This window comes from Phocoena phocoena, chromosome 7 (assembly GCF_963924675.1).
Source record: "Phocoena phocoena chromosome 7, mPhoPho1.1, whole genome shotgun sequence".
Lineage (NCBI taxonomy): Eukaryota > Metazoa > Chordata > Mammalia > Artiodactyla > Phocoenidae > Phocoena > Phocoena phocoena.
Window position 1 is genome coordinate 108,676,466 of NC_089225.1, and position 25,834 is coordinate 108,702,299.

At 52.3% G+C, this 25,834-nt stretch overlaps 1 protein-coding gene across 1 annotated transcript in view; it reads left to right on the forward strand.

Moving 5' to 3' along the window:
• DGKD (diacylglycerol kinase delta) overlaps positions 1 to 25,834 on the forward strand; it is a 107,955-nt gene that overhangs the window by 60,029 nt on the left and 22,092 nt on the right. Inside the window, exons 4-15 of the mRNA XM_065880098.1 lie at positions 13,723 to 13,827; positions 14,082 to 14,214; positions 14,999 to 15,105; positions 15,438 to 15,563; positions 15,713 to 15,815; positions 16,501 to 16,663; positions 19,131 to 19,239; positions 21,860 to 21,999; positions 22,934 to 23,018; positions 24,131 to 24,225; positions 24,309 to 24,408; positions 24,485 to 24,764. Of these exons, the coding sequence (XP_065736170.1) occupies positions 13,723 to 13,827; positions 14,082 to 14,214; positions 14,999 to 15,105; positions 15,438 to 15,563; positions 15,713 to 15,815; positions 16,501 to 16,663; positions 19,131 to 19,239; positions 21,860 to 21,999; positions 22,934 to 23,018; positions 24,131 to 24,225; positions 24,309 to 24,408; positions 24,485 to 24,764 (1,546 nt within the window). The remainder of the gene's footprint in view (positions 1 to 13,722; positions 13,828 to 14,081; positions 14,215 to 14,998; positions 15,106 to 15,437; positions 15,564 to 15,712; positions 15,816 to 16,500; positions 16,664 to 19,130; positions 19,240 to 21,859; positions 22,000 to 22,933; positions 23,019 to 24,130; positions 24,226 to 24,308; positions 24,409 to 24,484; positions 24,765 to 25,834) is intronic.

Consider the following 25,834-nt stretch of genomic DNA (forward strand, 5'->3'; position numbering starts at 1 on the left):
CTGGAGGTGAGGTGCAGCTTCAGAGAGGAGGGTGTCCTGTCAGCAGTCGAGGCCTGGTTCCTCTCTGGAGGGCAGATGCGGGGCGGGGAGCCTGGGTGTCTGGACCAGCATCCTGGGCTGCTTTCCCACGGGGCCCTCCAGGAGCTTGTTTGCGTGGTGGTGTCTATTTTTGTGTTTCGTATGATACCGTGTGAGGAAGTCCCTTGTCTACGCACATCCCAGCTGTCGTGAATAGTTTGTATATCGGGGCTTCCAGGTGGGGATTGTGTATGGCGAACTCAGTGTTTCGGGCAGCATCGGAACGGCAGGACGTGAGTAACAGGAAGTGACAGAAATGACCGAGCGTGCCAGATGCTTATTCTTGGCCACCTTTCCAAGCCCCGTGGACTGGGGAGCTATATTTAGTCGAGTATTTCCAGGTTCCTAACCCTGCGCGGACACGGCCCCTTTGCTCCTCTTTGGGTCGGTGGCTAAACTGTGCCATGCTGATGGGCTTCTCTGCGTCTCTGGTCTACTTTGGTGACCCACAGGTTCTTGCCCATCGGCTTTAAAACTTGAGTTTTGTTTTTGCTGGGCCGCTTCAATTCTGATCCATTTTGAGCAGTTGGAAAACGTTCTGAAAGAGGGAAGAGTGGAAGGTAAGAGTTCCAGGTGATGGTGGGTGATGAGGCTGTGGGAAGCTGCGTGGGGAAGAAGTTAAAATTATAAGGATTTAGAATGAAGTAAGTAGAGTGAATTGTAGGTTATTGTAAGTGCCTCTAGAGGGCTGATTTATGTCTTCTATTTCTTGGAAGCGGAAGGCTGGGATTTTTAAAGCCATAGGCTTGGTGGTGTGACTTCACCCACATGCTAGAAGTGCTCTTTGGTCACCACCTGCCCGAGTAGAAAGCCTGCAGGTTGGATAAGCTTCTCAGTGATGAATTCCTGTTGTCTGAGCTTTGTCACAGGAGAAGTTTCACCCAGATCCCCAAGTACCATGGAGCCTCAAGTAGTCTACCCGTAGATGCGGGTGATTTTTGCCCAGTGGCGTCAGATGGTGCTTCAGGCACGTGTTGACCAGATGCCCCCATGAGCTGCTGGGTGTCTCTTGTACCCAGGTGTCTGCTGTGACTGCCGTCTCTCTGTGGGAGCAGCTGGGGAGCCAGCCTTTTGCTCTCATCGTTGCCTCACATGCCCTGAGCTGTGCTGGCCTTCGGACCAACGCCTTCCTGCTGGAGGACAGCAGGTGACAGCTCCAGGCACGAACAGCAATAACGGCCTCTCTCATTCACCGGGGCCGTGACTCTGAGGTTAAGAAGCTGAGGACTAGAGGGACAAGGCATCTGTCCCAGTGCCCCTCTGATGGCTCAGTCTGTTGTAACTGCTGTGCTGTACTGTCCTCTCTCCACACCTCTCATTCTATCACTGGGCTTACTGAACTCGCTTGGCCTTTGAGCAGCAGGACGTGTGTCTCTGTGTGCTTTGAGAATCCTCAAAAAGGAAGTTCCTGGGGTTTGATGTTAGCTTCTGGTAGCTGCCACCCCAGTGGTTGACCAGGGGGTGTGTTGGGAGAGAAGGTTCTTTTTTGGTCTCTAAAAGCTTCGTTCTGAGCCGTCCAGCCAGCGCGCCTCCCCCTTGCTCCCTTCATAAAGCATCAATTTCATTTTCACACACTCAGCCAGCTCTTTTAGGATTCATAAATCTACTTTGAGATAAGAAATTTGAGAGGCAAATTAGGAACAGTTGTGTCTGCTATGAAGTGCATGGCAGCCAGCAGAGGTGGGCGGGGAGTGTGACTGCCACGCGAGTGCCCGGAGGGGGACGTTCTGTGTGGTGAGTGAATGAACGCATGACCGCCAAGTTCAGGCTGCTGGAGATTCCCCGGTTTTACCAGCAGAATCTGTCTGCAGGCTGACACAATTCCCTTCTGTGGGGCTAAGCTATAACCACGAGGCAAACTATAAATTTATACTGTAAACCATAAGTACAGTAAATTGTACGTACTCTGTATGTGTGTGTGTAAATACTGTAAACTATAAGTACAAAACATAGTGTATGTCTCTAGCCCTAGCTGGGATATTTTAGCATATTTTTGTGCCAAAACATTTAACATTTAAAAAAATTATTAAATATTTCAGGCATTCAAAAAGTAACATAGTGAACAACTGTGTACACTTCCCAGCCCGAGAAAGAAACATTATGGATGTACTTGGAGTCCTTTATATTCCCTTTCTTATCCTGTTCCCTTCCTGCCCTCCCTCCCCTGAGGTCACCCCCATTCTGAGTTTGCGGTTTATCATTTGTTTGCGTCCTTTTTTATACTTTCTCTACTCATATATGTAGGTATAAACAATACATAGTATTGTTTAATCAGTTTAAAAACTTCTAATAAATGGTGTCACACTACACATGTCCTGCAGCTTGCTTTTTTCTCACCCAGTTTTGCGTTTCTGAATTTTATCCAGGTGGATACATTCATCTTTAGTTAAGTGGTTCAAGGTTTAAAATGACAGATTCCTGATTTCTAGAATTAAATCAGAATTTCCAGGGAGTGGGACATGAGCCTCAGAACTTTTCGCAGGTACAGTGAGTTGAGGCTCACGACGCTCCAGGGTTGTTTTTGTGGCTTACATTGGGGTCCAGTGTATGACGTGTCCCACTGTCGACTTGTTTTCCCAGATTTCAGCCTTGCAGACTAGTCTTCCTGGGCACACAGCACGAGTTTCTTTAGAGTGTGCTTCTAAGGGTAGAATTGCCAGGTGTGCACGTCTTTAGCTTGTGAGATATTGTCAAATTGCTCTGCAAAACCTTAAATATTTTTTTTTTTTTTTTTTTTTTTTTTTTGCGGTACACGGGCCTCTCACTGCTGTGGCCTCTCCCATTGCAGAGCACAGGCTCCGGACGCGCAGGCTCAGCGGCCATGGCTCACGGGCCCAGCCGCTCCGCGGCATGTGGGATCTTCCCGGACCAGGGCACGAACCCGTGTCCCCTGCATCGGCAGGCGGACTCTCAACCACTGCGCCACCAGGGAAGCCCAAAACTTTAAATTTTTTAAGCGACCCGCCAACAGTGGTAACTTGTGAGTGATATTATTTCCTTTTATAATGTAGCCAGGCTGATGGCAAGGTGATGAAGTCTCATGAACGAGATAAAATCTTGGCCATGCCCAGCATCTGGATAGACACCCCAAGCCCAGCACGTCCAGAATTGCACTGCTGCCCCCCCACCCCCCACCCCGGCTCCCAGCTGCCGAGCCGGCTCAGAGCCTTCCCCTCCCAGGGTGGCGGCCTCTCCCCCACTGCTCCAGGGGTCTTTGTGGCTCCTGTCTGTACATCCTGTCAGGAAACCCCTTGTCTTCAGGAGGTGTCAGAGTCCTGCTCTCCCCTCCCCTTCATCTCTCGATGGGATTGCTGAGCACGCTCCCACAAGGTTTCCCGACTTCTGCCCTACCTGCTACGCCCAGTTTTCAATAACGCAACCAGAACGATGCTTTTTAAACCCAAGTCAGATGTCAGCCTTCTGCTCAAAAGCTCCACGGGCCCCATTTCACTGGGGCTAAAAGCCAGAGCTCTTACAGGTGCCCCCAGGGCACTCTGGGCCCTGTCGCTTCTCCAGGCTGCCTGGCCTCTCTCCCCGGCGGCCTCTCTCCCCGGCGGCCTCTCTCCCCGGCTCACTCGCTCCAGCCACTGGCTGCGCTCCTGCTTCAGGCTCTTCTCTTCCACACCCTTCCAGTCTTTTCCAGTGAGGCCTACCTCAGTCTCCTGACCTCTTTCTTCTGGTCTCTCTCCTCTCCCCATAGACTTTATCACCAGTACTGCTCTCTGTGCTATATAATTTACTTCTTTATTATATTTATTTCCTGTCTGAATTTGAATGTAAGCTCCAGGGAACAGGGATCTTGTCTGTTTGTTGGAACGGAAGAGTGACTGAACTTATTTCTGAGAAGAAAGGAAGAATTTGGAGCCTCCAGATGAGGGTTGAGCATGGGAGAGGAGGTGAGGTTGAGGCTTCCGGGGGTGGTGGGCAGTTGGTGGGAGGACTTGTTTTGGTGTGTGCGTGGGCCTGTCTGGTGGGCAGTGGGATCTGTGGGTCTGGAGCGGCGGGGCAGCTTGTCTTGAGGGTGTTTCTGGTTGCTCCCGGAGAGTACCTCCTGTCTGCGGGCGTTGGGGCTGGCCCACCCCAGAAGTACAGAGCTGTTTGCAGGCAGGACTGAGGTTCACAGCTGACGTAAGATGTGGCTTCACTGATTTCTCAAGCACTGTTGTGTACAGAAGCGAGTCCTGCCATTTCCGGTGCTCTGTCTTGTGCAGGTGTGACTACCAGCCCAAGTGTCACAGCCGGAAAACAGCGAGCACTGTGACCCTCATGTCACGTGGGGAGGACCCAATTTCGTTTTCTTTGAGATTATGTACCCAGGGTGTGTCCGCATAATATTTCCTTGGCAAATCAGATGTGAATTTTATGAGTTTGTGCCACCTACAAATAAAGGACTTTAGCAAGGTAAGATTATACTTTTAATGAGTGCTGAGTGAGACCACACGTGCCCCTGTTCTTAAGAAATACAGCATTGTTCTGAATGCTTAACATTTAATTTAAACATATTAGTTATTAGAAAACGTTGATTGTGGTTACTTATTTTTAATTAAACCTTTTAGTTCGAGATCATTGTAGATTCACATGGAATTGAAATAATACAGAGATCCTTTGTGTCCTTTACCCAGTTCCGTCCGTTGGTAACATCTTGCAAAACTAAAGTAAAATATCACAGCCAGGAAGTTGATATTGGTACTGTTAAGATCCAGGTTTCCATCTCCACAAGGATCCCCTGGTTGTCCTTTTATAGCCACACCCACTCCCATTCTTATCCCCTGGCAACCACCAATCTGTCCTGTATATCTGTAATTTTGTTATCTCAAGAATGTTCTGTAAATGGGATCAGGTAGTATGTAATCTTTCGGGATTGGCTTTTTCACCCAGCAGAGCTCTTTGGAGATCCCTGCAGGTTACTGTGTGTATGATAGTTTCTTTTTATACAGAGTGGTGTTCCATGGAATGGGTGTGCCACTGTGAGTTTAATCATTTGCCACTGAAGGACATCTGGGTTGTTTCCAGGTTTTGGTGATTATTAATAAAGCTGCTATAAACGTTCATGGACAGGTTTTTTGTGTGAACATGGGTCTTCATTTCTTGGGAGAAATGCCCAAGAGTTGTAATCCCAGGGTTGTCTTGTAGTTTCGTGTTTGGTTTTTAAAGAAACGGCCGAACTGTTTTGCAGAGTGGCTGTACATTCCCCCCAGTATGCGCCGGTTTCTGGACATCTTCATTTGGTGGTGTCACTTTTTTCTTTCAGCCATTCTCGTAGGTGTATAGTCATATTGTGATTTTAATCAGCATTTCCTGAATGGCTGTTGATGTTGAATTTGCCTCTGTATACCCTCTGACACTGTGGGGATGTGGCTGGCAGGGGTGAAAGTCCCTACCTGGTGTTCTCTGGGCAACATGTGGCCGGTGTTGGAGCCTTATTGCTGCCTTCGTGGTGGGCGTGGGGGCCACAGTTGTTTCCGTTTGGCTGGAGTAGAGTGGTTATTGGCTGCTCTCCCACTGTTGATTCTGCCTTGTTAGGCTCCCCTTTCCTGGAGCCATGGCCGGAGAGGGCAGGCTTTTGGTGAGCTTTTAAATTCTTTCTGTACTCCTTGGTGTTTCTGGCTGGGCTTCTTCAGCTCCGTGTTTAGGATGTCAGGGGCAAACAGAGACCCGAGAGAACTCAGTGCCTTGTCATTCCTCAGGCCCTCTTCTCTCCACCCTTCAGAGCCTTTGCATATTTTTTTATATCTAAGTCCAGGGTTTTAGCTGTACTGAGCCAGAGGAATAAGGAAAAGTATGTCTAACCGTCTTCCCGGAATCAGAAGTCTGCTGGTTACTCTTATTATTTTTGGATCTGTGAAATCTGATGACCCAAGGCTGCATGTCTGCCCTGCCTGCTTGCCCTGCTTGTCGTGGCCTTTGGCCCATCCCAGGCTCAGGGCCTCACATTTATTACTGCTAAGGTGGTTTGGTTTGGCCTGTAGTCCCAGCGTGACAAAGTTTGCAGGATCTCCATCTTTTTGTCATTTAAGGTCTCATTTACAAATGAGAGGCACATCCAAATCCGTGGTGAGGAATTGCTGGACGGGACTTTGCTGGTGAATCATGGATCGCCCTTGTCATCGTCCCCCAGATCGTATTTCTCCACCCTCTATTTTGAACTCTTGGGAAACCTGGTTGGAGTGGGAGCGGCAGCGGTCGGGTGACACAGTGAGATGTCCGTGTCATCCTTGCACTGATCCTCCAGGCCAGTATTCCTGTCAAAAAGGAAATGCAACGCACCAGACGTTGCCTGCTCCGAGTGAGCCTAGGAGAGCTCTTGGCGACTGCCGGTTCCTTCCCTGCATTCAGCCCCTCCATTCCTGGCATCGCTCACATGGCAGTCTTGCCTGGAATCCAGGTGGGGACCCGCTGCCCAGGGTCCTGGCCCCCTGCTTCATTACTTGTGGGACTTGGGGCAGGTCACTCGACAGGCCTCAGTTTCCTCTCCTGATACCCTCCTCCATCACGTGGTGGGGAAGCTGGGACAAGCAGACACCTGTCAACACCTAGCAGATTTCCCATCATTGCCAAGTGCCCGGCCAAGGGGAGCTGCTGCTGACATCCTCTTGGTTGCTTCCCTGTCCTGTCCGCTCCTGTGTGTGTAACTCAAGCGTCCACCTTCTCCATTGAGACATCATATCTGTGTGTTTCCAGCATGTCTCATTTTTCTCCTTGATTTCTCAAAGATCACTGCCCGGTAACCTCCCTGGCTAATTCTTCCCAGGACATTGGAAGATATTTGTCTGACTTGGGTGTCTTAGATTCATTTAGAGTATCTAGCATTTTCTCATATTTCCAGGAAGATCATTTCTATGAAAGGATGGGAACAAAAATTAATAAGGAAAAAATATAGAACTTAAAAAGTTCTTTTTTTGTTTTTAGCATATATTATAAACTTAAGGCTTTATTTTTAAAATAATTATAATGAATACATGCACAAGGTAAAGAGCTCAAAAGGATGAAAGGTATAAAGTAAGTTTCCCAGCCCCTCAGAAGCCCCCTCCCAGAGGTGACTAAGTTACTTTTTCCTGTACACCCAGACTATTCCTGCAGTTTGTTTTGAGCACTTAACAGTGTATCTTAGAGGCTGATCCGTGTAAGGGCATGAAGAGTAAGTAACTTCAGTCTGTTTAAGGCTGTGTAGGCTGCCGATATATGAAGGTGCCATGATTTATGTCGCCAGCATCCTACCAGTCATACCTTGATCAGTATTTCAGTTGTTCCTTTTGTCTTTACAGTAAACTTTCATGAATTACCTCGTATACACTCCATGTCAGTGCTCCTGAAGGCATATTTGTAGAAGCACTATTGCTACGACAAAGATGTATATTTTAAAGTTTGCTGGATTTCACCAGATGTTCTCTGTAGGAGTTTATTTATTTACACCTCGATGTATGAGACTCAACAGAGCAGGTTATCAAACTTGTGTAGGTAAAAAATAGGTATCTTGTAATTTTAAGTTGCATTTATCTTATGAGTAAGGCTGACCACTTTTCCTGTGTTTAAGATCTGTCCACTATTTTAATATAGCTCTGCCAGTCTCTCATGTTCATGTATACACTTCTGTCTTCTTTTGCCTCTCTTGTGCATTTAGTTTTCTAAACAGACTTTATCCAAGGGTCTGGGTAGCTATGCCGTTTGTCTTTTTTTTTTTGGTGCGGGGTGCTGTGTTGTGTCTTAGTTGCCACGCGCAGCTTCCTCTAGCTGCAGCGGGCGGGGGCTGCTCTTCATCGCAGTGCGCGGGCTTCGCATCGCGGTGGCTTCTCCTGTTGTGGAGCGCAGGCTCTAGGCGCCCGGGCTTCAGTAGCAGCACGCAGGCTCAGTAGTTGTGGCACATGGGCCCTAAAGTGCGCGGGCTTCAGTAGTTGCGACACCTGGGCTCAGTGGTTGCGGTGTGCGGTCTCTAGGGTGCATGGGCTTCAGTAGTTGTGACGCACGGCCTCAGTAGTTGTGGCTCGTGGACTCTAGAGCACAGGCTCAGTAGTTGTGGCGCACGGGCTTAGTCGCTCCGTGGCATGTGGGATCTTCTCGGCCCAGGGCTTGAACCCGTGTCCCCTGCATTGGCAGGCGGATTCTTAACCACTGCACCACCAGGGAAGTCCCTGCCATTTTTCTTTTGATTTGGTTACATGGTTAGTTTTATTCCGAGCTCTATATTCTTTTACTGAAGTATAGCACACATATGGAAAAGTGTCTCGATTATAGCATCTACAGGTTGATGAATGTTCCGGATCAAGGAACAGAACGTTAGCAGCCTCCAGTAGCTCCTCTTTTGTACCCTTCTCCCCAAAAGCAACTCCTGGAAGTAGCTAGCTTCTAACCCTATAGGTTAGTTTTACTTTTTTTTTTTTTTTTTTTTTTTCTGTACGTGGGCCTCTCACTGTTGTGGCCTCTCCCGTTGCGGAGCACAGGCTCTGGACGCGCAGGCTCAGCGGCCATGGCTCACGGGCCCAGCCGCTCTGCGGCATGTGGGATCTTCCCAGACCGGGGCACGAACCCGTGTCCCCTGCATCGGCAGGCGGACTCTCAACCACTGCGCCACCAGGGAAGCCCTACTTTTTTTTTTAACTTTGTATGTGCATAATGAACTTATATGAATAGTGTATATATATTTTTGTGTCTGGCTTCTTTCAGCGTTGTCAAACTCATCACATTATTGCACATAGCAGCAGGTGGTTCATTCTCATTGCTCTGCAGTATTCCATTGTACTAATACATTATAGGTTATTTATCCACTTTACCCATGCAGGGCATTTGGGTTGTGTCTAGTACGGGCCTCTTAAGAGTAGTGATGCCATGAAGTCCTTGTCTGTGTCTCGACGAGGAGATATGTTTGTATTTCTGTTGGGCCGATGGGTGGAATTGCTGAGCCATAGGGTGACTGTACCAACTTGCATTCCCACCAGAACCACATGAGAGTTCTGGTTGCTCTGCATCATCGCCAGCACTCCATACTGTCTTTTGACACTGAGCGCTTTTTTTAGCTCAGCCGCCGTGAAAGGTGTACCACATGGGGGGTTTTAATTTCTACTTCCCAGGTGACTAATCAAGTTGGGCACCTTTTCGTGTCCCTTATTGGTGACTTGTGAAATAACTGTTGTGAGATAACTGTTGAAGTCTTTTGTCCGTTTTCCTGTTAGTTGGTCTGCTTCTCTTCTCACTGATTTTTAAGTTTTTCTACCTCAGGAGAACTCCAGCAAGTGTCTAAGAATTCAGATCTGTTTATTGTGCTTCTGGCCTCCTCAGAGGATTATGTGAGAAATACTTCCACTGTTTTCTCTGCTCTTCCTCTGGGATATCCTTTCTGTTTCATTCATGTTCTGACTTCAGGGTGTGTGGTGTGCTTTCACTCTTGAGTTTGTGGGTTTCCATGTGGCTGTCTGTCTTCTCGCCCCATCGTATTCCTCTGCTCCGTCCCTTAATACCACGTCTGCTTATTCCAGTCATGGACCTAGCCCGCTGAATCTCTGTGCTGTTGCTGATTTGTTCTAAGTTCACCTTATTACCCTACTTTTAATTTGCATTTACCTTCTAAGTTCATTGAGTTGTGTGAACTGTTTCTTACCATACAAATTTGCTTGAAAAATTTAGAGTATCTTTTAGTCTCTAAAGTCTTTTCTGTGTGAAGGCTAGGATTTGGAGATAGTTCTAGCTTTTTCGCACCATTCCTTGGTTTCTAGGAGTTACAGTATTGGCTGCAGCCCAAACAAAGGGACACTCTTATTATTCCTTAGGGCATCTCCCCTGAATCCTGCCTTCTTCCTGCCTCGGACTCATCCAACACCTGCTTCTCTCCTGGGTCCTGTCCTGCCTGCTGTGTCTCCAAAACCAAGGGGTTCATTCAGTAGGAAGTCCCGTCCAAGGCTTCTCTCTCAGAAACAGCCTCCCCTCTCCCTTCCTCCTGAGGAGACCCTCCCAGCCTCACCTCTCCCATGAAGCTTCCCCAGGGCTGGAGGAGTCTTGAGGCGCTTGCTGGTGACCAAAGGGAGGCGGAGCCTCCAAGGGAATGGAGTGATGAGCCGTCTTGTGGGCAACTAAGAAATACGGCTTCTGTCTCAAGGTGGCAGGGCGTGGTCAGAGAGAAGCAGAGATTGATTTTTATTTGATGGGCGTCCTCTGTGATGATTCTCATGATCGGGAGGTGGACTCTTGGCACCAGAATGGTCTCAGGAAGATTTGCCCACATGAAGAGCCATCTTTTATCTTTTAGTTCCATCAAAGAGAAAATACCTTAAGGTCAGGACCTAGAGCCTGAAGTAGCACCAAGAGTAATGGTGGTGGGGTGTTTACATACGAGGCGCTGTTCTCAGCACCTTACGTGCTCCCTGCCCCATACCTCACAGCACCGCTAGGATGTGACAGCACCATTAATAGTGCCAGTTTTCAGGTGAGCAAGTGGAGGCACAGGCAGCTGCTCCAAGTTACACATCTCGCAGGGCTTCAGACCAGGGGTGTGTTGGGCCCCCTGCTGGGTCCTGTGCACATTTGGCCCCGTTCAGTCCCATGACAACCCTGGCAGGTGACTTCTAACACCTCTCCTTTTCCAGAAGGGAAACGTTTCCCAAACAGTCAGTGGCCAGGTGGGATTCTGTCTGAGGTATCTTCAAACAGGCGCAAGAGTTTAAACAAAGAAGACTGAAAACCAGGTTCTTGGACATTCATCTGTTGGTCAAGACCTAAAATAGGATGGGCATAAAAAATCTCATTGTTCTCTTCTGTAGATATCATAGTAACTCCTAATAAATCCCTGAGTTATGCAAAATAAATGTACTATCTTTCTGTAACTGTATTTATTATGCTCATAAAAATGTTCAAGTATGAAAACTCACCCTGGAGTGAATCATAAAGAAGTGTCTGCTGAGATCTTATAGACATCCAGTTGCTGATGAAAATTCCTTATGCACCGACCCCAGGCCATTGGCGGTTGCCAGGCTGCCATGGCCTTCCCTGACCACCTGGTCCAGAGCACCCACCAGCCCCCTTGCACATGACCCGCTTCCTGTCAGTGTCTGAAATTGTTTTGTGGTTTGTCTGTCTCTCCCCAGTGCAAGTTCTGTGTGAGTAGGAACCTTGCCTGTCATGGCCTTGGGAGCCCATGTCCAGAGCAGACACTTGGCCGGCGTCTGCTGGGAGGGTGGGGTACAGCCGACTGCCGTGCTCTCCAGGAGTGAAAGAGCAGCTCCCACCACCTGACCCCGGGAGGGCGCGGCTGCTCCAGGCCTCTGTGTTCTGTCTGTCTCCCTGCACCCTCTCCTAGGCTTACCTCTTTTACACCCAGCCTGGTCCCTACGTGGAATTATCGTGGTTACCCCGGTCGTGGAAGAATGAACAGCACCGTGCATTTGTGACCCAGTTCTATTTACCCCCTTCTGTGATTAAGCTTTGTAGGTAGTTTATGGAAATCACGGAAGAGATAATCTATAAAACACTATTTCTAAATTTTCTGAGCCAGAAACATGATCATCTAATAACTTAAGTTGGGTATTCCTAAATTGGATCTTTCTAATATAAATTAAAGCTCTAAAATGGGCAAACATCTGAAAGTTAAATAACGTATTTTATAGGTGAATCCATGAGGAAGCAGACATTTTCCTAACACTGCTGGTGGGAGTGCGAAATGGTACAAACCCCCTGGAGGGAAATTTGGCGATAGCAGCAAAATTACGTATGCATTTATTCTTTGTCAGGGCAGTTCTACTTCTAGGAATTTATTCCAAAAATACCCCAGTAAATAAATGAAAAGATCCACGTAAAGGCTGTTCATTGTGCTGCTGTTCGAAATAGCAAAGGATTTTCAGTAACATAGACCTTCCGTGAACAGGGACTGGTTGAACAGACTCTGGTGCTTCTATGCAGTGGAGCACTGGGCAGCTGTTGGAAGAATAAGGAATCGCGGTCTTTTGCTAAGGAGTGATGGCCAGGATGTGTGCGGCTGACCCTTGAACAGCGCAGAGGTCAGGGACCCTGACCCTCCGCGCAGTTGGAAATCCAGGTATAATGTATAATCGGCCCTCCTTTGTTTGCCGCGGTTCTTCCCTAGCCATGGTTCACATCTGTGGATTTAGCCAACCATGTGTCATGGAATATTTGCTGTTGGAAAAAACCTGCGTGTAAGTGGACCCTTGTAGTTCAAACCTGTGCTGTTCAAGGGCCAACTGTGATTAAATTAAAAAAGCAGAGAGTGGACAGAAGGGTCTGTGGTATGCTACTGTTTTGAAAAGAGAGAATATGAATATATACATGTATTTGCATGTATCTTACAAATGGGAGGATAAACCATACTTGTATTTATTTAGTTTTCAAGCTGCCTTTCGGGAAGGGAGGGAACTAGGATGAGGGACACATAAAATCAATGCCTTATTTTGTCAGTTTGACTTTGGGACCATGTAGATATTTTACAGCATTATAAAAATAATTAGGTAAAAGGTTTTGATTTAAAAAAATTTTGATAGACATTGTCACATTTTTCTCTAAAAGGTTTATACTCTGTTTCCCTCCTATGAGTACTTGAAGAGGACTCTTCTCTCACACCTTTTCCAACACTGGATTATTGTCTCTAAGAACTGTGCCAATCTGATAGGTGAAAAATAGTTTGCTGTTTTCATTTGTGCTCCCCGGTGATGAGAGTGATTAAACGTCTCTTCATTCCTTTATTAGCCATTTTGTATTTCTTTTGTGAAATGCAAGTTCATAGCCTTTTTTACTATTGATTTATAAAGTCTCTATATGTTGTAGGTATAATTTTCATTTGTTGATTATTACCAGGTTCATGACCTCATTTCTAGTTAAATTGTTCAGGCCTGACTGTAGTAGCTGGTTGTTGTTCTGTTGTCATACAGTAAAAGGTTTTTTTAAAAGAACATTTATGTATGATAGGCTTGAAATGCACAGGAAATCCCTAAACTGTTCAAGTGCTAGGTGTCAGCTTGTGAGCTCTTTGGAGCAATGGAAGCTGTGTTTTCTTTTCCTTTAAAAAAAAATTGCCGGTACTTTCCTGGTGGTGCAGTGGTTAAGAATCCGCCTGACAATGCAGGGGACACGGGTTCGAGCCCTGGTCCGGGAAGATCCCACGTGCTGCGGAGCAACTAAGCCCATGCGCCCCAACTACTGAGCCTGCTCTCTAGAGCCCGCGAGCCACAACTACTGAGCCCATGCGCCACAACTACTGAAGCCCGTGCGCCTAGAACCTGTGCTCCACAACAAAGAGAAGCCCGTGCACTGCAAGGAAGAGTAGCCCCTGCTTGCTGCAACTAGAGAAAGCCCACATGCAGCAGTGAAGAGCCAACGCAGCAAAAAATAAATAAACGAATAAATAAAATTGCCTATGGCTGATTACCGTGTCTCAGTAGTAGATAGTTGATAAATGTCCACTTGAGTTGATTTTGGTGAATCTGTAATCTAAATTTGATTGTCTTTTTGGTTTGAGATTGTTCTTGACTTTTAATGGCCCATGATAACCATCTTTATGTTCTGTTCAATTGAATACCTGAATGAAACAGTACTTTTTCATGAAAAAAGAAAGTATATAGTGAAGGTAGGTTTTTAAAAATTTTCATAGTTGCTAGCATTTGTCTTCTGCTCATGGACATGTTGCATGTTTCTTGTTTCTTTCTCTAGGTCATCACTCCATGTAGGAAACTCATCCTATGTGCAGATAACAGAAAAGAGATGGAAGACTGGATCGCAGCGCTGAAGACGGTCCAGAGCAGGGAGCACTTTGAGGTTAGGGGAGGAAGCCCTCCCTTTTTGTCGCCCTCCCCCTTGTATTCTGCCATCTGAATGTCCCCCATGCTGGGCCGTTACGGTCTGGAGCTCACTTTCTCAGCGTGCTCCTTGCAAACTTAAGGCTTGTTGCTCATCTTTGGGCCATCGGGCAGTGACCCTGTCTGATTTCTTATTGAATCTCGTCCAAGTTACTATGTTTAGGGAGGTCAGAGGGGTGCCTCATCTTTGCCATCTTTGTTCTTTGTTTGCAGCCTACCCAGTACAGCATGGACCACTTCTCAGGGATGCACAACTGGTACGCCTGCTCCCACGCGAGGCCCACCTACTGCAATGTGTGCCGAGAGGCTCTGTCTGGGGTCACGTCCCACGGACTGTCCTGTGAAGGTACGAACGATGTGTTTCCCGCTGGGAAAAGTGGCCTGAGGTTTGACATGACAAAGCCTTAGGAATCCAAGCACAGTCACCTCAGGTCAGTCAGGAGTAGAGTGGCTTGTATGACTCTGCCCTTGTTTACTGTGCCTGCTCAGGAGTCTTTGATAAATTATTATTTGTAGTAACGGAACAAAGTAAAAAGAAGGGAATTGGTAGTAATGAGACACAAAGAGGAAACCTAGAGGACACAGGGAAAAAGGAGTTAAAGTATCTCTCAGCCCCTCTCTGGGTAAATGGTCCTCCAGATCTAGAGGATAGAGCCCTGGGCTTGGGCAGGAGCAGAGAGAGGTGGACCGTGGCCCCGGGCCCAGTTCCCACCTGCCGCCTGATGTCGTACAGCCTGTGAGCTTAAGAATGGTTTTTACAATTTTAAAAGGTTGAAAAATATCAAAAGAAGGCAACTGTTTTGTGACGCAGAAAATCCCGTGAAACTTAAATTTCAGTGTCCGTATGTGAAGTGTGGCCACGGCGGCCCTTGTGCTGCGGGGACAGAGCCGAATGGTTGGCCCGCGGAGCCTGAGCTGCTTTGTCTCCGGCCCTTCACAGAAAGCCTGCCGCCCCCTGGCCAGGCTGGATGCCTGGTCTCCCCGTGAGCGGTCTCTGCACGCATCCTGGTGGTTTCGTTTATGAGTGAACTAACCATATATGTTGGTTCCCAACTTTCCCAGGAGAGCAGGGCAGTCTACCCCAGACCATGGCCGCAGCTCCGAGGGTTAACGTGTTCATTCTCTCACAGTGTGTAAGTTTAAGGCCCACAAACGCTGTGCTGTGCGTGCGACCAGTAACTGCAAGTGGACCACGCTGGCCTCCATCGGGAAGGACATCATCGAGGACGAGGACGGGGTATGCCCGGGGACCCTGCACGGCCCTCGTAGCACCGGGGCAAGAGGCCCAGGCACGCCCACCACCTCCCGCCTGTGCTCAGGTCTCTTTCTTGAGGACAGTGAGGGCAGGGTTTCCCTTGGTTGGTTACGCTGGTGTCTGGGGGCCCCGAGCCCTGGCCAGTCCCTGTGAGTTGTGGATGCCGGCAGGGAGCAGTGGGCTGGACAGGGCTCTGCAGACCCTGCCCCACCCCCTCGTGGAATTCATTTTGGAGCATTTTTGCCTGAGGGTCCCCTTGGCTTGCGTGGAGGCTGTGAGGACACCCCCGGTGCATGTCTCTGTGTGGCTTGCAGATCGCCATGCCTCACCAGTGGCTGGAGGGGAACCTGCCCGTGAGCGCCAAGTGCACAGTGTGTGACAAGACCTGTGGCAGCGTGCTGCGTCTGCAGGACTGGCGCTGCCTCTGGTGCAAGGCCATGGTGAGCGAGCGCAGCCTCTGGGCAAATGCCAGATGGGCACAGGCCGGCCGGGTCCGAGAGCACAGCTCCTGCAGCGGCAGGGCTGGGGAGAGCTCTGGGGTGTGGGAGGGATGCCGGTGCCCCCTGTGACGAGTGGGTCCGTGTTCTAGGTGCACACGGCGTGTAAAGAATCCTTACTGACCAAGTGCCCGCTGGGCCTGTGCAAAGTGTCGGTCATCCCACCCACCGCTCTCAACAGCATCGATTCTGATGGTGGGTACCACACGCTCTCCCGTCTCAGCCATTTCCTCGTGCTTCCTTCTCCAGGCCTTCTCCCCTCCCCCGCCCTGGAATTGGTTATGTCAGTGATTTTGAGATGCGGTCGGGAAGAGGTCAGGCCCAGCCACTGTGGGGAGAGGAGAGGAGGTGATGAACAGTGTCCTGACAGCTGGGCTTCTGGGCACCTTGGACTCAAGGCCAGGACCTTACTTGAAGGTGGTGGGTCCATTGGCTGTTGAGTAGAAACCGAGTCTAAGATGCTTCTCCGTCTTTGACGTGGGCTGTCCGTCAACTAGGCTCGTCTAGTAGCTGATATTACACGCTCTTCCGCCTCTGCGCTCGCCTGTCCAGATGGTACATGATGATGCATATTAACAAGTGTTGGTGGGAACTTGGGAACTGGGGCACGTGTCTCAGGAAGTCACCTCTGCTAGACTGAGAGCAGTGTCTGACATTTAGAGTCCTGCAAAGGTGAGGTCAGACCAGATTAGGACTCACTTCCTTCTACATGGGGGATGGCGTTGTGGAAACGTGGATTAATGTCTTGCTGGTTTCCTGGGTGTGTACGTGTAAGTTGTAGGTCCCACGGGGGGTGTCTGCTTGGTACACGGTTGAGGGCGCCCTGATGTCTTTCGTGGCTTTCAGATGTCCTTGTGTCCTTTTCCATCCTCACACCTAGGCTTCTGGAAGGCCACGTGTCCTCCATCCTGCACGAGTCCATTGTTGGTCTTCGTCAATTCAAAAAGTGGGGACAACCAGGGTGTGAAGTTCCTCAGAAGATTTAAGCAGCTGCTGAACCCTGCCCAGGTCTTTGACCTCATGAACGGAGGACCACACCTTGGGTAGGAAGCTTGTAAAATATAGCTTTCTTGGAGTTTAAACACCGTTTGAAGAAAATGCATGCTTATTTGAAGATTCAGAGATACAGAAAATTTTAAATAGGAAATAAAAGTTACCCTTCCCAAATTCCACTGGCAGACGTGTCCACTCTGAATGTTTCATAGAGTTTTGTGTCCTTCCAACATTCCAGTGTGTGTTTCAGTCGTGTGCACACACAGACTTTGAAACCAGGTGGGGGCCTAGGTTACCTGCCCTTGTGCGGGTGTCAGCCGACAGCAGTGTGGATGTGTTCTGATGTCAGTAGTTACAGATCTGCCTCATTTTTTTGAATGGCTGCTTAGTATCGAGTAGGAAGCTTTTCTCCAGTGAGGCCAAAAGGGAGATTTTTCATTTTAGAGGGCACTTGAGTTTACTTAAGTTGCAGGTGCCGTGACATGCAGATGTGCAAGGCCCCGTGTATCTGGCAAAGTAAGAGACCTGACGTGTGCTTTCTAGTTTTATACGATCCAGAGGTTTGTGGAAAACGTTTGCTTTTGTAAATTCTGGCATTTGAACCAACTCCTTCCCCGTTTGGAAGCACCGGCTCCAGGTGGGAGCTCTGCGAGCCCCGTGGCACGTGCGGGAGGTGGTGCAGGATGTTTGCAGCGGGCAGTGCCCGCAGAGCCTGCTCCCTGGGGGGGCGGGGATGTGTGCTCCTGGGAGGTTCCCTGGAGGGTGTTGGTTTTGGAGCTGGGTGCTCCTGTGACCTGAGCCTGGGTCTGGTTGGAGAGACCTGCTGTTGGAGAATGGTCACCGGCGGCAGCTCTCTAGCCTGTTTCCTTGGTGACAGCACCCCCTTCCCTGGAGGGACCCTGGAGGTGCCCTGTGGGGACGCACCAGACAGGTGCAGGCCGCTGCTCCCCGAGGTGCCAGGGATGTTGGAGGAATGCCACGAAGGGGTGTTGGGCAGGGCGGGCTGCGCAGTAGACGGCGGAATGAGCACGTGTTCATTTGGAGAAGCATGCAAGCCCCACAGCTGGTAGCAGGCGTTAGGGACGAGACGGGACGATTCAGGTGCAGACCCGCAGAGGTGCGGTGCGCTTGGCTTAGACAGGTCCCGTTTCTGGGAAGCAGCCTTGCTCTCACACTGTTCCTAAGAAAACTTAGAGGTACTGCTTCGTTTTCCTGATTCCTGGCCTTGACGTGTCCCCTCTTCTCCAGAGAGCGGGAGGCCTGAAGGAGGTCAGTGTTCTTAAAGGACACGTGTGGCTGCTTCTCTCCCAGCCTGAAGGTCAGGTGCAGCCTCGCCCCTCTGTTACGTCCCGAGTTCCCTGTCACCTGGTCCTGTTTGTTGTCTGAGGCCTTCCCCCGGCTCGGACCATGCTGGATGCAAAGCCCGGCCAAGGGGGCGCCCTGCCTGCCGGGGACGGTTGCGGACGGACAGTCCAGGCCCAAGGCAGGCGATCTGTCTCGTTGGCAGTGTGGTGTGCAGGTTCTTTGGGAACCAAGAGAAGGGACTTACGAGTCAGATGGGGGTCTCAGTTTCTCCGCCGAGGTAGCATTTGAGGAGAGTTCGTGGTAATGGGGAGGGAGGCAGGGAGCCCTCTAGGCAGAGGGTGGGCTGTGTGCAGAGGTGCGGACACATGGTGGCAGCTCCTGGCCAGGGAGGGCCGTGGGGGCCGCTGAGAGGTTTGAACCTCTCCTGGAAGCAAGCGGCCCCTTCCAAAGCCAGACACCTGACGACACTGGTTTTGGGAAGATGAGGCTGGTAGCACGAATTGGAGGCATCTTGAAGGAGACGGGAGGCAGGTAGGAGGCTCCTGGAGGGGTTGCGAGAGGGGACGACGGGGCTGCCCGGTAATTGGGTTGCTGGTGGCTCTGCCTTTCTCTGAGGAAGGAAACGTCGGTTAAGGAGGCGCCCGTGCGACACCGAGTGGCACGTTCTGGTAGACAAGGGCAGGTGTTGTCCTTCAGGAGAGCCGAGGGATCATCGTCAGGGTCATTCAGGGTCATCAGCGTCTGTGTCGTCCCTGAAGCCAAGATGCGGATAAGGCCACCCAGGAAGCGGCTGGGGAGTGAAGGGGGAGTGAACGGAAGGCTGCCGGGTGTCCTGGGAGGGACGCTGCGAGTGAGGGGCAGGGCCGCCAAGAGGAGCACAGGAAGGAGACGGAGCTGGAGTCACGAGGGGCACGGGGTGGGTCGTCACCTGGGTGGGCGGAGTGGCCCAGAGGACAGGGACAGCGTGGGCAGGATCCTGCAGCCCGGGGCTCCTGAAGACGCGTGCGGCCTTTGCTCTCAGGCACCCGGCGGCCCCCCAGTGGGCGCAGCCTGAGCACAGCCAGGCTCTGGCCTCTGAGAGGCTTTTTCTCGGGACAGGCCGCAGGGTCGGCCTTGAGCACAGAGGGTGTCCCCCAGCCCCAGACTGACTGGCCGTCGGCTACCTGTCCTTTAGATGGACCTCATTTCACTGACGTTCTGTTTTCTCTGCAGCCTACGCTTATTCCAGAAGTTTGATACGTTCCGGATTCTGGTTTGTGGTGGAGATGGCAGTGTTGGTTGGGTCCTCTCTGAAATCGACAGCCTCAACCTTCACAAACAGGTACCTGGGTGTGGAGGGGCCGGCCCCACGGGAGAGCGATGCCACCGTTACAGAGAGGCTGGGTCATCTCGGGGGGCGCTTCTCGTCCCCTTGGGGTGGTCTTGGAGGGAAGAGCAGGTAGCTTGATGGCGTCATGGGCCCAGGGACCTAACAAAAAGAACACTTCCATCCCTGCAGGTCCCGGGCACAGGCAGATCTGGGTGCGGCTCCCTATTGGGTAGTGATGTCGCCTACTGCCTGATGCCTCCTGCTGGTGAGCAGGGCTCAGAAGTATACTTGAGCTTCAGGTCAGAGTAGGGTTGTTTTTTAAGTGTTGATTTATTTTCTGCTCCAGCTCCCTCACACCCCCGCCCCCAATAATTAACCGCTGCCAGCATTTCAGTAACTACCCTTCAGGCCTCTGTCTATCGAAATGTGTATATAGTACAGTGTGCAGTGCAGTTTTAATTTAAACGGACTCGTGGTACCTTACAGTATACTGTGTAGTGCCAGTTTTTAATCAACACACTGTGGGCACTTCTCGATCCATCAGTTTAAATGGAGGCCTATGTGATGGTTTTCTACTGGGCAGGGCTGTGCCAGCCCTGGGTTTAGCTCATCTCCCCCCATGGATGGACACTCGGATTGCTTCATAATGACAGTGCTGGTAAAAACCATGTATACAATGTCCCAATTATGTTCTCTTTTGAAGAGCGCCCACATGTAAATTTTGGTGATATTGCCAGACTGCTCTCCAGTTTGTATTCCTAATACTCATAGAACTGTCTTTTCGCGTATGCTGTCCACTGCACATCTTAAGGCTTTTGCCCAACTTAGTAGACAAAAAATGGTATGTTTCATTTTTATTTCTTTAATACTGGTGAAGTCAAGCATATCCTCAATTAACTATGAAGTTTTAAATGAATCATCTGTTCATGTTTTTTTTTTAACCTAATATTCTATTGGGGTATTTACCTTTTTAAAAATTGATTTCTAAGGATTATTGTTATATTAGGGATGTGAACTCCTTGTTGCCCATATTTTTCCTCACTTGTCCTTCAACACGTTGGTGGTCTTTGTAGGCGGGGTGGACCTTTTGCTGTCAGCGTTTAGCTCCTGGAATGACGTTGGAGCGGGGACCCTTGGTGTGCCAGTAACTGCCCAGCTCTAGGGAGGCCAGTTGCTCAGGAAAGAGAGCACTGCCCCCTCGTGGTAAAGTTAGAGCAGTACACTTAGGTCCAATTTTAGGTTTTGTTCACTTCCAGGATTGTTACCAAGTTCATTATCACAAGTCAGGAAGACAGGTTTTCATGCATTCAGCTGAGTTCAGGGGGCATCATTTCCTTTGGCTTCTCTGTGGCCTGTGATCCTACCCGATATCCAAGCCGGAGATCTGACAGTAGTTCTTGAGCCTTCCCTCACCCTCCCTCCTCGTCCTGGTTAACCGGCGCCCTGGAGTGTCTAGCACAGCAGTGTGTGCTGCTCAGCGCGTCTGGCTGGCCCCGGGCTCCATCTGTCCACTCCTTGAGGGGGCTTTCCCCTCGGGCCGTTCTGCTCACGCACCTCTTTGAGCCTCTCGGACTGCGCCCGTCCCCACCTCCCCGAGGACCTTCTTTGGGACAGCTCTGCTCCTGCACCCTTGCTGAGCGCTCCCCGGTGGCTCCTTGGCTTAGGAGAAGGTCCGGACTCAGAGTGAGGCCCCGGTTCAGCTCCTTCTTCCTCCTCTGCTTCTCTGACCGCTCTCTCCTCACTGCCCTTCCAGTCTGAGCTCTGACTTGGCGGGGGGTCACCTCTCCCGGAACCCCACTGTCCCTTCACCGTGCTGCCTGCTCCTTTCCTCTAAGGCTCCCGGAAGCCGGCGCCGGGTCGCCTCCCCCTGGTGTTGGGGCTTCCTTGTCCTCCTCACCTGCTCTGTCCAGCTTGCTGTCCCTGGCAGGGTGGAGGGCCTCCCTCAGTGGCTGTGGCAGGTGACCACGGGCTCTGCCGTGCTCAGGGGGGACCAGGGACCCTCCCCCACCCTGCGTGTCAGGCTCGGAGGTCGAAGGCTCTTGGGCAACTGGTGTCTGGGGAGCTTCCTAAGCACTGAACTGACGAGGTGGGGTTTCCACAGGGGGCTCTGGGTGGGAATTCCAGGTGGAGGGTGGGGCCTGAGCAGTGCAGGGGGTCTCTGGGGAGTGACGCGCGGAGGGGTGCAGGCCGAGTGCCAGGGTGTGCTCCAGTTTGATGGCCAGACTGGAAGTCCTGGCGCCTGTCTTGATAGGACTTAAAGCCGTGGAAGGTGCTGTGAGGGGAAGGAAGGTATTAGTTAGTGTGGTGCTGTAGAGGGTGGAGAAGCAGGCGGAGGGGAGTCGTACAGACTGATTCTTCAGGGGTTCAGATACTCAGCAGTCAGCACTGTGGCCACAGCTGTGAAGGTGGGAACGTAGATCGGGGAGGTTGTAGAGGATTGATTGTCAGATGTGGCAGCAGATGAGAAGCAGGCCTGTGGGTGGGAGAGGAATTTTCTGTCGGATTGGAGAGACATCTGTGCTGCCTAGTGGCTCTGCCTGGAATGCGAGCACCACACCGTGTGAGATCAGACCTCACACCTTGTAGGTGAAAAGGAGGGTGTTTGACGCCATGTCTTCCCCCCGTGTCTCAGTGTCAGCTGGGAGTGCTGCCCCTCGGCACAGGGAATGACCTGGCTCGCGTGTTAGGCTGGGGCTCGGCCTGTGATGATGACACCCAGCTCCCGCAGATCTTGGAGAAGCTGGAAAGAGCCAGCACCAAGATGCTGGACAGGTGAGTGGACCACACGAGTCCCCTTGACTAGGTGTTCTCAACCCAGGGTCCCTGGAAACCATAGGCCCTCTGCAGTTACTTGTAAAAATTCGGCCTGAGCAGGAATCCTTGTTTCTGGTGGGCTTTACCTGGCGATCAGATTATGAAAGAGCTGACGAGCAGAACAGGTTGGCACTGTGCCCTCTAGCGGTCAGGTCTCACCAGCCAGGCCCGATCCTCTGGGCCGTTAGAGAAGGTGGCCCTGTCCGCTTTGGCCTTTGCAGCCTCGTCTGATACCTGTCAGCAGCGTCTTGCAGTAGGAAGGCTTATTGCACAGCTGAGCAATCCCGTGTTCCCAGAAGAATCTCAGTTTTGGACAGCTCTCCTCTGTGTGTTTAGCGATAACTTGGGTGCTCTTCTCGAGCGAGCTGCTCTTAGTGCTGAGCTCGTTAGTGCTGAGCTCACGTATGAAAGCCCCTGACCACAGCCTGCGGGACCTGGTGTTGCTGAAACGCCCGTATTCTCTCTTAGGCTCCTGCGCTGCAATAAGCAGGTGTGGTCTTGAACCCTCTCTAGCTGCCTCTACCGTTTCTTCTCTATTGAAGGGAGGCCTATGTGCCTTTGGAGGCTGTGAAATGCTCAGCCCCCACGGGAGAGCTGGCTGCTGGCTGAGTGATTTTAGCTCTGACGAGGGGAAGCCCATTTTCCCAGAAGCAGCATTATGGGATGCCTTTCACCTCCTTCAGTGGAGCTGCCGTGTCCAACGGGTTGTGACGTTAGTTCTCAGCTAAGCGAGGAGCCAGGTTAGGGACACGGGAGTCAAGATAAAGGCTTAAAAATGAAGTTAGGGCTGTCATAAGATCAAGCCCCCAGGGCATGAGTGGGGAGCGGGGAGAGGCACGGGGCCTGCCTGGGGGCTCGAGCCGACCTGCTGAGAGCGCCTTTGTGTGTGCAGGTGGAGCGTCATGGCCTACGAGACCAAGCTCCCCCGGCCAGCCTCCTCTTCCACTGTCACCGAAGACTTGAGTGAGGGCTCCGAGGTATTTCCAGTTGCCCTGCCGTGTGCTCACACTGTCCTCACCACTTTGGGGCCCTGCCTCCACCCTTAGACATCCTCCCCGAGGTTAGACCCGCGCAGGCGCAGGGCCAGCCGAGGTGGAGCTGCGGCCCATGGCCTCTGCTCCACAGGATTGGTGGGCGTCTGGGGGCCTCCTGGGGTGTCGCCGGATTTGGGGTCCTCTGTGATGATGGCCCCCTCGGACTTGCCGCCCCTGCTGCCGGTGCCCCCGCCCAGCCCAGGCTCCCTCTCTGGGCCCGCCTCCTCCACGTCCTACCCTTGCCGTCGGTCTGTGCTAGTTCAGTGTTCAGCTCTTCTTTTCACTTTACGCTGGTTTTTGTCATCAGTGGTTCGCTCAGGGCCCAGACGGGTGCAGCGCTGGGCGCCCAGCCGTGCTCACCCCACTGGGCGAGCTGGCTGCTGGCTGACCAGGAGAGAGGGCTCTGCCAGGGCCCGTCTGCCCCTCGGGAGGGTCAAGGGCAGCAGTTGGCAAACTACAGCCCCCCAGGCTACACCTGCCTGGGCTGCTGTGACCTGGCCTGTGAGCAGAGAATGGTTTGCACGTTTTAAGAGAGGGAGTGTACGTACGTATACAAAGCCTAAATATTTACTCTCCGGCCAGTAGTAAAGTTGGCCAACCCTGGGCCAAGGTCTAAAGAGAGGGCTCGTCACCCAGGGTGAGCAACCCCAGTTCCACAGGCAGGGGTGAGCGGTGAAGGGGGTGATTTGTATCGAGAGGTGGAGAGGGGCCCGGACCGAGTTCCAGCCAGGCAGAGAAATGCGACTGGAGCCTCAGCTGAGGACCCTGCCTGCTGCCTGTACTGCTGAGGAGGACGCGGGATTCAGGACTCCAGTCCAGCACAGGCTGGCGGTGTTGAATCTCCGACGAAAGCAGCACGAGCCATTCACGAGGTCTTATCACCGTGTTCTTTTCTGTTAAGATCCCTTCATCCACAGCTCCGTGAAGCTTTTGAAATCTGTCAGATTAGCGTGAAGTGAGCTGGGGCTGGCCGGCAAGGGGCGGGGGTTAGTGTCGAGCTCACCGGGCTCCATCGTGGGGCTGACAGTCACCCGCCCTGTTTGGGGCAATGGCAGGTGCAGCAGATCCTCTTCTATGAAGACTCGGTCGCGGCCCATCTCTCTAAGATCCTGACCTCCGACCAGCACTCGGTGGTGATCTCATCAGCCAAGTGAGTGCCCAGCGGCCTCAGGGGAGTCAGGGTCCCAGCCAGGACTGTCCCTCTAGAAGCCTCTTCCCACGTTCCCCCCACAGAGTGCTCTGCGAGACCGTGAAGGACTTCGTGGCTCGGGTGGGGAAGGCCTACGAGAAGACCACCGAGAGCTCAGAGGAGTCGGAGGTCATGGCCAAGAAGGTGCGTCCTGGGCACCTGGGGTGGGTGTCAGGGCGGGGCAGCAGCCCCTCCACTCCCTCCTCTGTTCCCCGCCCAGTGCTCTGTCCTGAAAGAGAAGCTGGATTCTCTCCTCAAGACCCTGGATGACGAGTCCCAGGCCTCGTCCTCTCTGCCTACGCCGCCCCCCACCATCGCCGAGGAGGCGGAAGACGGGGAGGGGGCGGGCGGCAGCTGTGGCTCCAGTTCCACCGGGGACCGCGCCATGGGGTCGGCCTGCCCAGCCCGGCCGCAGATATTCCGTCCTCGGGAGCAGCTCATGCTGAGAGCCAACAGCCTGAAGAAGGCGATTCGCCAGATCATAGAGCACACAGAGAAAGGTAGCCGGGCTCTGGATGCCGCGGGGCTTTCTGCAGGCCAGCCCCGGGCGCTCCTGGTTTCCCCCTGAACGTGGCGCGAGACACAGAGGGACCCACCGTGTAGGCCAGAGCCGCTCTGGACCGCCTGATGCAGGCCAGCGCCTCCTTCCTCAGGGCCTGTGCCCGATGGAAAGACACTGAGCGGACGGCAGAGCCGAGAGGGCGCCCCCAGCTGGTGGAAAGGTGCCTCGCGCGGGCACACGCGGGGAGCGTGTTGGGGGACCCACTCCCTGGAAGTGTCCTCACCTGTGGCAGCTCTGCCAGACCCCGGGTGCAGCCGGGCCTTGTCCGCTTAGAGGTGGGACTGTCTCCGGGGGCGGGGGGTCTGAGGAGAGCCTCCGTGCTGAGACCTGAGGTGTTCTGAGGACACCCGCGGAGGACGGCCCCGTGCCCAGGAGGGAGGTGGGCCCGGGCCAGAGGTGGGGGATGAGGCTGTAGGACGATGTGAGGGACAGAGAGGTGAGGATGGGGTCGGAGGCCGGGCGCGCCGGGGCGGTGCTCAGAGACGGGGGGACACCTGACTGCCGGAGCGTGGGCGGCTGCCCTCCACCCCCCATTCTGCCAGCGTGTGGGCGGGCAGGCGGGCAGCCCCGCTGCGAGTCTCTTTCTGCCTCAGGTCTGACTTCTGATGCCAGAACCCCCGCCTGGCCGCCCACCCCCCCCAGCCCCCAGCTCAGGGTTCCACCCCCGTGCGTCCTATTGAGCATCCGCGGGTGTCCCGCACGGGAGGCTCCTTCCCCCGGGTCTAACTCGGTGTGTGCCTGCGGTGCTGGGCGATGCTGATGATTGTAGGGGACGGGGCAGGGGGAGTCCACCAGCTGTGGAAACGCGAGTGGGGCCCGGGGCTAGTGGGCGCTCAGTCCCCAGGGGCCCTGCCTCTGCCTGGGGCGCCCCCCAGCCCCGCCGCTGCCTGTCGGGGGGGTTTCCGGGGTGCCACTCAGCACCCCTTATGCAAACCGGGACGTAAGGGGTTGGGGGCTGAGTGCTGTCCACTCCAGAACAGGCGGGGCTCAGCAGCACGCTGAGGGTGG